The 12,403-nt window shown below is 28.3% G+C and overlaps 1 protein-coding gene across 1 annotated transcript in view; it reads left to right on the top strand.

The window, feature by feature from the left end:
- Positions 1–12,403, top strand: part of LOC106689668 (nuclear pore complex protein Nup205) — a gene marked incomplete in the record, with an annotated part of 37,146 nt that overhangs the window by 3,418 nt on the left and 21,325 nt on the right. Inside the window, 12 exon segments of the mRNA XM_067049684.1 lie at positions 278–496; positions 868–1,048; positions 1,545–1,678; positions 3,182–3,361; positions 5,348–5,451; positions 5,548–5,670; positions 5,747–5,917; positions 6,858–7,042; positions 7,129–7,262; positions 9,337–9,575; positions 9,757–9,966; positions 11,641–11,823. Coding sequence (XP_066905785.1) covers positions 278–496; positions 868–1,048; positions 1,545–1,678; positions 3,182–3,361; positions 5,348–5,451; positions 5,548–5,670; positions 5,747–5,917; positions 6,858–7,042; positions 7,129–7,262; positions 9,337–9,575; positions 9,757–9,966; positions 11,641–11,823 — 2,063 coding nt within the window.

Genomic DNA, 12,403 nt, shown 5'->3' with positions numbered 1-12,403 from the left:
GATTTGCTAGATTTATTTAGTTCTGTTTTACTATTATGGATTTCATATGGACTGAAATAAACTTCTTCATGGTTTTAACGGAAACTGTTTATTTTATTTTATTGCAAATGAGAAATGTCCTAAAAATATATTAATCTCTTTGTGAGAAAGCCTTAGTTAGTGTTGTTTATCAGTGACAATATAATTGATTTTTTTGTTGTAATGCTTGTTGTGGCATTAGATAGAAAAGATCCTTTGTTAAGATAAGATACTTCAAATTATTGTATTTTTATTCTAGCTCAAACACAGATGGCAAATTATCCTGATTTACCAAGAGGAGTCATTGCTGTGTTACTGTACTATGATGGGCGGAAGGCATTGGTAACAACGTTAAAGGCTCTTGTGAAAGCAAGAAAGGGTAATTTATGGACTGTTGTTACCAGCCAGAAGATATCAGACTTTGTTACATCATACACAGATGAGCTAATGCGAGATGGAATATTAATTAAAATTATGGGTGATTCACTTTGTTTACTTTAATTAGTTAATTTCAAAATATGATTCATAGATAATGTTTTTATGTAATATTCAGTATAACTGGTACTTTCATAGTTTAGTTACCTTACTGATGAGGTGGCAGACAGATAATAACTATTATTATTTCCATTGAGGTCCTTTAATGACCCTATGTTATCACTAATTGTATTAATCAAAGAAACAATTTTTTATTTACAATAATATATTTATTTTTGTAATTTCATTAAAGTTTGGATAGGAAAATTTTCATTTATAAAACTAAAGTTAATATTTTGAAAAAAATTTAGTTACAATTCAGTTAGAACAGAAAATTTTCATTTGTTTTCTTTTTAAATGAATAATCTGTTTCAGATCTCATTGGTACACTTGATAGTGCCAAAGAAATAGATTTACTTCAAAGAAATCGTGCTCTAGGCTCTCCAAAATATTATCAACAGGTTGTTGAATTGTATGAATCAACTAAACAGAGCTTGGCAGAAATAATTTTCCTGTGGTCAGGACAATGTGGTTTGCTGAAAGAACCATCATTAGCGTCAGTATTTTTATATTTGTACATTTTTTAAATGATAGATATCTTCAATTATTCTTCTAGAGTTTAAATCATTCTTTCTATTAACCTTGTCTAAGTTCGAATTTTAAAGCAGCTCATTGCCAAAAGATTGCAATTTAAAAACCATAAAAAGTTATCTTGTTAAAGTAAAAGTTATTTCAGCTGGCACTACAGATTATGAAGGCTTTTGGTCATGTGATCTTCTTACAGATATTTTCATGACATATAAATCCATTTATATGTATGTATAGAAATAAATTATAAATTTAATTATATTTTTCAAAATATAATCGATTTAGTCATCTAGGGAAGTTCTAAAAGGACTTATAGTTTTTTATTAGTTATTAATGACTTATTTTATTATAGTACATAGTATTTTTAATTCTTCTTTTCAATTTTTGTTTTATATTATCAATATAATTTTTTTTAAATATCCTATCAGATCATCAAATTGCTTACTGAAAATTTATTATTCCAGGCTATTGAACTTTTTAAGAAATACTAAACCTGAAGAGGATTCAAGTGGAGGATTGGACAGTGTGAGCCTTTTGATGGCATTAGCATTTCTATATGCTATTGATGTTAGCCAAATATATTTGGAAACTGGAGAAGGTATTTATTCATGACAATTTAATACCTTTTCCTCTCATTGGGTACATAATTTATCTTTTGAATAAAATCTCAGATTACACAATCCAGCTCCAACCATCCTTACAATCCCCTTCAAAGGTCGAAATGGCAGTGGTCCCAAGACCTTTGGTAAATATACTGTTGGAATTCTGGCAACCTCTCCACTCAAGTTCTGAGCATCGGTGGCTCTATTGCCTTCTCCCAGTCTCTACTGGCTCCCAATACCAGTGATATGACTGGGAGAGTGGTGCTAGGACCACTGAGTCCAGCTTTGCCATTCACATATGAATTTGGGATCCCTAAAGCGATTTGATTGATTTACTTCAATTTTCCTTACACCAGTTATTCATTATATTTATATTCATCCTTTTATTTTATTTTTATTTTTTACTCTTCATTTATTTTCTTCTTTTTTTTCCCATGTTTAAATGGTATGATTGAAGATGTACTGCTATCACACTCAATGGAGAAGTGTGGTGGCACCGTGGTAAGGCATGATGTTACTAACTCCAAGGACCTGGGTTCGAATCCGGCTGGGCAGAAAATTGTTTTCTGCTACACTGTAGCCATGAGTCAACCCTGTGGGTTCTGGAGCTCTCCTAGGGTCCACTCAGCCTCATAAATTGGGTACCTTTAGTTGGGAAAAAATCTGGTGGTCAAGTGTGATTCTGACCAAATCACTTCCTAACTCAACCGTTAATCTAGTAACAGTACTATACCCATATTTTTTAATAGGTTGTATTTCTTCTTCCCTCAAGACTATTTTTGAATACCCTTCAGATTGTGGCTACCATCATTTGGTGTTCTGCGCCAAATACCAAGTATATTTTGATCCCTTCATTCTAAAAATAATCAATTTTCAAGTTTAATTTACATAATTCAAAAGGAACAAGTGTGTTTAAATGAGAAGTACTTCCGAGATAAATAGCATCATAATATTATACAAATATTATATTTCTTTACGATTAGAACATAACTTTTTGTTTCTGCTGAAACTTATCTAATTTGGTTAGTATTCTTAATTTTTGATTTCAAGAATTATTTTCATCAGCTATTCTTCTGTATTAATTCCATGTAACCTAGGTTTTCCTTCTAATGTCTTATAGTAAGTGTACCTTGAAACCATCATCCCTGATCTCCTTTAGAACAGATTACTAGATTGCATTTTCTTTCCTCAGAATGTGTAATAATTAGTGAATGATTTTCACTTTTTTTAATATAAACTGAATTGTGCAGTTACTGTAAAGTTTTACTCCAATTTTCCTTGATTTAACACTCATTTTACTGAAGGCAATGCAAGAAAAAATGGTGGTCTATATTCAGGCCAATTATGTTCTCTTGGATCTTGCCACTCTATGTGGTTTTTTTGTTAGCTCTCTATTTATCCTGTCCATCTACTCTTACCCTTTTTTTGGATACCACTATTAGATTTTTTCCCCCAATCTTTGTATAAATTGTAATTTAATTTGCTTTGTTATGTTTTAGTAATTCAGAGACAAATTCCTTTGTTGAAACCCGGAGAGGAGTTTCTAAATGTTATGCAGGAGGAAATGAAACCGAACAAAAAGCCTTGGGTCTCTTCAGAGTTACAGTCTTTAGTTGTAATGGGATGGGCTGTTACAATCGCTACATTAAGAACTGTTCCTCAGATTGTTCCTCCAGGAGGTATTTTTTTTTCAAATATTATTTGTCATAAGAATATAGCTTGATAAGTCATGCACCAAACTGTCTATCACAATATTTTTTGTAGCAGACCCGCTAATGTTTCACTATTGCTATATTAGAGGATGTATATTCAGTAATTGAACACTATTGAAACTTTGATATCAATTGGTATATGTACAAATTCATGAGACGGTACTATAGTAACATAAAATAAATGGTAACAGCTAACTTCATTGTATAATTGTTAATATGGGTCCAATTAATTTAGTTGATTTTTTTTTATTCATTAAGATAATATATTTATCCATCACGTTGACTGACCTATCAAAGTGTAGTTAATTTTTCTTAAAAACCAATCTACACCAGACTTAGCACTAGTTTAGGGCTCCATAAACTCCGCCAAAGGTCACAAACAGGATCTAACTAAACAAATTATCACCGGAGATATAAAATGAAATGTTCGAAAAGTTTTTCTTATTTGAAACTAATATTTCCCCCTTATAAGGACATTAAATCTAAATGTTTTTAATGTAGGTTTAAATAGGAGACATTCAGGTATCTAACCATTGAATTAACCTAGGAATCGGATAAAATGCAGAGGAATTATGAATGATTATGTGAACAATTGTCACCGAAATAAAATAAAAGAAAAAAATCCTCCAAATAAATGATTTGAAGAATGGTATTTAAGGGTTTCATGCTAGGGCTTTCAGTCGATGCTAAAAACGATTATGATTTACTTTTTCCTAAAAAATAAAATTTTTTTTGACTTACTGAAATTTGACTTTATTGAAATCTTCATTATGTTTTTAGTGAATAAAAAATCATTTAATAAAATAAGTAATATTTTTTTCTTATTGTTCAGAAAGACACGAATCGAATGGCATATAATAACCATGAAAAAATGTTTGCTTTCTCAGCTACGTTGCCAAAAATGCTTTATTTTGTTGATAACTTTTTTTTTACCTAAAAAATTGGACCAGCCTATAATCTTCCCGGAAAAATCCCTAACATTTAGTAAAAAGCTCAACCACAATTGATTGAATCGTATGATAGTGCATTTTTTATATGTAGATTTTTGTATAGTAGATATTGTATATTAATGTTGCTTTTAGAGTTCTACTACTGGGTAGTTTCTCTACATGCTGTATCATATCATTATGTCATTATGATCAAATTTACTTGTTGTATTTTTTATACAGTTGAAAATATCAATAAATAAATAAAAAAAAAAATGTTGCTTCAATTACTTTATTATTAATTTTTCTATTATATAATTTACTTACCTCTGTACCCCTATTTATTTGGTATATTGTCTTTCTTTATAATTTATATTTATTGTATCCATTCTTTTAACTGTATTTCTTCTTTGTTTTTTTATCTGTGTACATTTATAATTTTTTAATATATAATTTCTTCCCCTCTATTAGGTATATTATCATTACCTTACCTAATTTTAATATTTTCTTTAATTCTCTACACTGTTTACTTTAAAATTATTTTCAAATGTAATGTACTTAATTGCCAATCCCACTCCAATCACAAAAACGGTTCACTCTCTTTGACTTTTGTCAAACAGGTATGTTTTCTGTCTCGTTCATTTTCTTCCTATATTCTTCTCTCCCCTTTTCCATCTCTTAGTTAGTACTTTCTTTTATATTTCTTCTTTTTATCTGTTATTATTTCCGTTTTCATTTATTCTCTATAACCTTTTATTTTTCTTATTTTATATAATTTTTACTTTTCATTGTATACCCTTTTAACTTTTCATTTACTTTTTTACTTATAATAAGTGTTTGTATCTCTTTTAGCCCTGACAAAACCCTGCAACGTTAGATCTAGGGCAAAACGGCTCAATTAAAATAGTTATTACTATTTGAGTTTGTATTTGGCCATACCCGAACCATTTTTCACTTATTATAAAGACATATTTATTTGATCCTCATACCCTTCAATATGTTATTTATATTTTAATATGTTGTACAGCTGTTCTCGACAATGCAGATATAATAATGAAGGAAGCAATTGATGGAAAGGTGTTCAGCTTCTTAAATAGTGCTGTACTTCTCAATGAATTACTTTATAATGAGGTATGCACTGTCTTTATTATTTAATAGTTTCATAAGGCCAATTATCTATTTTTGGTGCCACATTTATAAGGTTTCATGTAATTTTTTTTATTTTAGGTTTTTATGTTGAGACGTATTCACAATCTAATAACCGATTTCATTTCATTGATGCCACAAAAAGTTGGTGAAATGAGACTGCGTGCTGAAGAAACAGATAAGACGATTCATGCCTATCTTCATGTATTTACTGATTTCTAATGGTGTACTAGATATAAAAAAATTTCAATTTATTTATTTACAATAATTTATATTGCAGGAAGGATTAGATCCACCAGTTAACCTGTCACATGATTTCAAAGAACTGCTAATATCCATTGGCATTCTTTACTCGAAGGACCCATTAAATCTTCAACTTGAATTAGATTATTGGTGCCCCCCTGAAAGTCTTCATTTAACACCTTTTTCGTATAAGTTTCAGTCAAAACAGGTAACTTTTTTTTTTTTTAAATGTTTTAATATTCACAAAAAAAAAAAATCCTTTCAAAGGATTTTTTTATTTCAATTCAATTTTTGTTTGAAATTTACATATTGCTACTTTGGAAGAAAACTGGCACAATTTAAAAAAAGTGGAATTGGTCGATTAAGTCATTACCAAAACGAAGTCAATTTTTTTAGGGATAAGAGTGTCACAAAAGTAACTTGCATAGTTGGCCTCTAAAGAGTAGCTATGTTAGAGTTCGATTATCAAAACGAACGTTAGCATTTGGGGGAACAGTATGACATTATGAATGATTTGGTAAGGTTTGGATAGTCCTCTTGTCAATTTTATTTCATGAGTGTCACAAGTCAAGGCCCTTTAGTTAAGATTAATTTTTTTTTTTTTTTTTGAGAAAAGTGTCACAAGTTTTTCTTATAATAAAAATAAACTATGCCAAAGTTACCACTAAATACACCCTTTAAACAAAAATAAAGATACTGCTGATGTTATTTTATGGAAAGAAGTGATATTTAGTTAAATCTTTGAACGGTATTTTCTCTAAACTAGTAATTTTGAGTTGTGCTGGTTTTCTTCCTAGGTAGCGATATAGAGTTTTAAAATTTTAGTCTTAATTATTCTTTGTCTTTATAGTTTTCTTTAGTTCTTTTATAAATCAATATATCTCTTTAAATTTTTGAATGTAAGATTTATACCCTACCGTACCTTTTATAAAAAGAATGGATCTTAATTTCTTAAAACTTAACTATTTTATATTGTTAGTTTTTAATTTCTTTATTGATGGCATAATTCAGTTTTTCAAATTAAAATCATTATTTTATCCTGAGGTCAACTGTTTTAGTATGTTATTGAAATTATTTTTTATGAAGAATCACATAAGAAAGAGATATAAGATTATTTACTAATGAGAAGTGTTAATTATGTTTCCTAGATGTCTTTATACAACTTTCTCGTTCAAACAAGTGAGGTACTTCCTTCAACGCTGTTTGTACCATACGTGAAAATGTTGGCTTCACTTGCTTCTTGCCAAAAAGGAGCAAGGCAATGTTTTCAACTGTTGAAAAATAATGATAATAAAAATCTAACTTGGGACCACTTCTTTTCAAGTTTTAACAGGTCAATAAATATATAATTTTATTAAATGTTTTATTTTATATTTCTGTTAACTATTAATTGATGATTTATGTAAATATTTATTTTAGGTATTTTAATCATTTACGTCAAGAAGGGCCTACTTCCGACACTGTTTACAGAACAGGTCCATTCAATAAAGGAATTAATTCACAAGAAATACTGGGTCTGCAGGCAGTTTTAGATCTCATTAAATCAATAGCAGGTACTTTTTGAAAATATTATTGGTAGTTCTACTGAATGGCTCACAAGTTTTTAAAATATAACCAACAAAATTAATTAAAAAAAAAAAAAGAGATAAAACTAAATCAGAAAAATTTAATTGAGGATCTTAGATGAATTGGGCACATAACCAAATTAGAAAATTTTTCAATGTGAAAAATTATCCTTGTAACCTAGCAAGAGAAAGACATGTTTTTTCTTGTTATGATTGGAGAAGATTAAGAGGTTCGATTCTATTCAGTTCTTCCGAATAAAATTTAATAATTTAATTCTTTTGAATTAATTATTTAAAATTCTTATGAATAAAATTAAAAACTCTGCATTTATTCTATGGATATGTTTATCTTCTGAAAGTAAGCAAATCAATTTTTAAAAAACAATATGAGGTAAGTAAAACCTTCTCAGTATGAATTTTTAAATAATAATAATAAAAGCTTAGCAGGTTTATTAGGTTGAAGGTTTGGTTTTACAATTTTCTTTACCTTAATCCGCCCAGTGACACTCCACCAAACCCAAATCTACTAGATCAGTCTTGAAACAATCCTTCCACCTATGTTTTAGTCTACCCCTTGGATGTTAACTCTTCAGTCCAGTGTTTATTAATATGAATAAAATAAAATATGAATTTTTTATATGTTAATTTAAATATGAATTTTTAAATACTTTTTTCTTTCTTTCTTTTTTCTATACACAATTATAAATTTGATTAGTTTAAAAATTGTTTTCATAAATCTTACTGAGATTGGAAATAAATAAATAATTTTTAATAAATATTTTGCACAATGCTGTGTTGTGATTTGGCCTATAAGATAAAAGTATTAGCCCTTTTAGATTAATATTCTCTTAAAATAAATAACACTGTATGTATTAATAACTCTGAATGTATTAATGTAAAACATATACAGCTTTATTTATTGATACTTGATTATTATTAGCCAAATCAAATGAATTAATTGCATAGTTCAAGCAATATATAAATAAAACCAACTCATCCTGCTGGTATAAAGGGCCTAAAGTGACTTTTTTTTTTTACAATTTAAGTCCAACTACTGTGGACAATCTAAAGAACCAGATTGTTTTAAATTCAATATCCTATAATAATCGTTTGATAATTCTAATCGTTGAGGGGACTTAATTTTTTGTCATCAATTTGACACCTCAATAAATAAATGACTCAAGTCAAAAGTTTGTCGGGAGGTGCGGTCAGCAGTTACAGGCTTACCTTCTACGCCATAACCCCTGATGAAGACCTGAAACTCAGGTCGAAACGTCGGCATAAAATAAATAAATATGGAGTTGCAGGCCTACCCTCTACGTACGCCATAGCCCCTGATGAACACCTGTAACTCAGGTCGAAACATCGGCATAAAAGAAATAAATATGGTTTTGTTTATTTATGTTGTTCTTTGCTGACCGCACTCCCCGACAAACTTCTCCAATCTGAAACTATTTTATTCTCCATGTTTTTTCGATGCTCCATACCTTTTGCTTACTGGTCTAGAGGATTTGTTGGATTGGAAAATTCACTGAAATAAAGTTGTTTAAAAAATTGGGTTTCCTATGAGAATCCATGATTGGATTGGAAATTACATAGTTAAGTGTGTGGAGAAAAACTAGAATAGGTTACAAAATCGACTTTGCTACCAAAAGAAACTTTATCTTAGTTTTATTTCAAAATTGTAAAATCTCAGAAAAAAGGGGAGGTGTCAATCGAGTCTTGAACATCCTGTAGATCCTGTAGATATATGATTGGAAATCCAAATAGTTTAGAAAAATTTATATCATAATAATGGTTTTTATGATAATAGATTTTTAATTTCATCTGCCCCTGTATGAAAGGATTAATTTCAGGTCAAAGTAGGCTGGTAAATGAATGTTGTTGTGTAATGTGTAGATTTCACAATCTATGGATATGTGCTTATAATATTAAACTAATAATTTATTCTTGATAAAAATCAAATTTATGATATTAAATATAGTTTAATCCATTAGGTATACCATATCTCTATTTTTATTTAAAATACATCATCCATTTAATTACCGATTTTTTTTTTTAGAAAATGATTCTTTAACCGCTGAAACATTTTGCCAGATGTCATCATGGTCCGCTATGACAGTCCTGCTGGGACTATCTGTTTGCCCTATTCCTATTCCATTGAAAACTCATATTTTTGGTGCATTGAGTGGTTTCGCTTCATCAGCTAATTGTGCTTCTGCTCTTTGGCATGCTATAGAATCTGCTCAAATAATAGCAACTGTACCAAGTACAAGTACTTTTCAGCGACGAGGAATTCAGGTAAAAGTAATTTTTTTAAACTATTAATTTTTAATTAACATTGGTACATTTTCTTATCTCTTATTTACTAGAATTTTAGATTTAGTGTCAAAATATTTTTGAACCCTATTTGTTTCATTTTGGTAATTTATTAAATTTGTTGGTTATTTATTAACTGTATACTATTACAATTTTTATGTAGGCTGAATTGGAAGAAGTAGAATGTCGAAATGAAGAATATCCTTTGACCAGAAGTGTTCTACGCCTCTTCAGTGCTTTGACCGATAAACCTATTCCTAAGTTACTTGGAGCCTCACAAAGAACTCCTGGATTTGATCCCTATCTTAATTTTATTCTTAATTCAGTTCTATTGAGATTTCATGGAAGGCCTTATAAAAACGCTAAAGAAAAGGTTGGTAGGATTTTCGTGTATATATTTTTCTGTTACTCTAAGTTTTTATACATACTTATTTTTTTTTAGGTGAAAAGATTTTATTATTTAATTCAGTCAAGTACCTTTTTTATTTTCTATTTAATGATATAAGTGGAAAGTAATTAAAACTCCTATTGCCTTGTACATTTTTACAATTCCGAAATTGTAAGTTTTATTAGTGGTTCCATATGAAAAGAAATGAAAAATAGGTTATTGTTCTGGGATTCCTTTATAACAATTATAAGGTTAAACAATATATTGGCCAAAAACAGTGTGGTTGCACTTAATTACAACTTGTAATTGCATATGAATAACTTTTGGTACAGATAAAAAATTTAAATACATAAAAACAAAACAAAAAAGTAGTTACAATATTTACAAATAATAAATGCTGTTGTTCAATATTTATATTATCTACACTATTATAATATTAGCTCAGTTTGGAGAAGCAAAAGGTGGTTAAACAGAAGAGATTTAAACAAGGGATGGGTTGATACATTACGTATAGTAGAGGGACTGGAGTTTCAGTGGATATATGAAATATAAAAATATAAGTCTCCATGTATAATAGAAATTAACAAATTAATACCCATAATAAAAATAAATAAATAGTTAGTTAAAAACTAACTGATAAATGAATAAAGTAACAAATAAGTGAAGAAATAGAGTTGAAACTAAGATTAAATGAGAGAGTGTGGTGCTAAACTTAAATTATTATATGTGGAATATATAAATACCAATCTTTCAATTAAAGTAAAAATAAAAAATAATAATCAATGAGAAAAATATAAAAATAACTGGTAAAAGAATACCTAAACAGAAAAAAATAAATGAACTTGAATCTATTATTTAACAGAGGTATATAGTAAGTTTGATCATAATTTGAAAATTTCTCATTTAAACAGTTTATCTTTTAATTTTTCAGTATTCTTTACATGAGCCAACTAGGAATTAGTAAACAATAGCTATAGATTCTTTGTGTAATATAGAAAGTGGTAAACTTGTTGTGTTACCTCTATGCCTGTTGTACTAAACTCTTTCTGAAAACCATTGTTTTCTGATTTTTTTATCAAAAATCAAATTACCTTGTTTTTCTTATTTGGTATTCATGTGTTATGATTCACATCAAAGTATTTATAACTATGAACTTACCTTAAATCATTATTCAATTATTAGTCAATAATTCCATTTTGACAAAATTGTAATAAATTCATAGCATCCGTATTTTTATTTATTCATAGCATCCATAGTTTTTGTATATATAAAAATAGTACAAAATATTACTATTTGAGTTTAATTTGACCTCAGTTAGACTTAACATATTACATTTAAAAATCTAAATAGTTTTACTTTTTTTAATTATTTTCTGGACCATTTTTATCATTGTGATTTTTTCCTTGAGGGGTGATAAAATGAGTTAAAAGAAAACCATCAGTGACTAAAGGTTTCTTTTTTACTGTTTTTTTAAAAACATAAATATATTTTCTTTTCAGTTTGTATATTCTATTTTTATTCTATTCTATCTTGTATTAACAGCTCATTTTGAATTTTATTTTTGCTTATTTATGTATAATTTATCAATCATGTAATTATATATTACAATTTATTTAATATAAACAGTTATACTTTGTTAAAAATTTTGTGCTTTTATAGTGGGAAGTTTGTGAGTTAACCATGGCCTTGGTGTGTAAATTGCTTCTGCAGTACGACCCTAACAATGATGAATTTTTGGCAAAACATGTCCAAGCATATTCAGTTGGGACTGCCCAAGTTAATCCTCCGCCTGGCTATCACATTATGATCAGCCTTTGTTCAAAAAGTGAATTGGTTCGCTTGGTAAGAGACAAAATATTTTTATAATCATTTAATTATTATTAGCATATTTATTTATACTAAAATAATTGATAAAATTTTAAGGTGATGAGGTGTAAATACACATAAAATTATTCTGTAAATGAATTAAACAATTGATGAGTCAAGTGGGAAAGAGGAAAATACTTAAGGGAAAAATACTTAATATTTTAAGTATTTTGCACTTTAGTAGATATATGTTTTCAAGTGATATACACTAAATAAAAAATTGAATTTTCAATATTTTTGATAGCAAACATTTTTTTTAATGTTATGGAAATAGTAATTTTACTTTTTGTTAGCAGATTTTTATGATATTAATAAATTCTTTGGAGTTTAATCTTTTAAATATTTTAGAATGGAAAAAGCAAATAAATCAAAACTAGAAAATCCTGTCTTGATGTGTTTCACTTGTAAGCCGACGATATATAGGTTTTCATCCTTTATATCTATTGGGCCTATAGGCAATTGTTCATGTATTTTTTATCCAATTCATATTGATTGGAATTATTCAGAAAGCGAAATACAATACTATTAATAAGTGTTAACGCCATATATATATATA

This window comes from Halyomorpha halys, unplaced genomic scaffold, assembly GCF_000696795.3.
Source record: "Halyomorpha halys isolate HHAL.00 unplaced genomic scaffold, Hhal_1.1 Scaffold1425.1, whole genome shotgun sequence".
NCBI lineage: Eukaryota > Metazoa > Arthropoda > Insecta > Hemiptera > Pentatomidae > Halyomorpha > Halyomorpha halys.
This window is presented reverse-complemented; position numbering and strand designations above follow the sequence as displayed.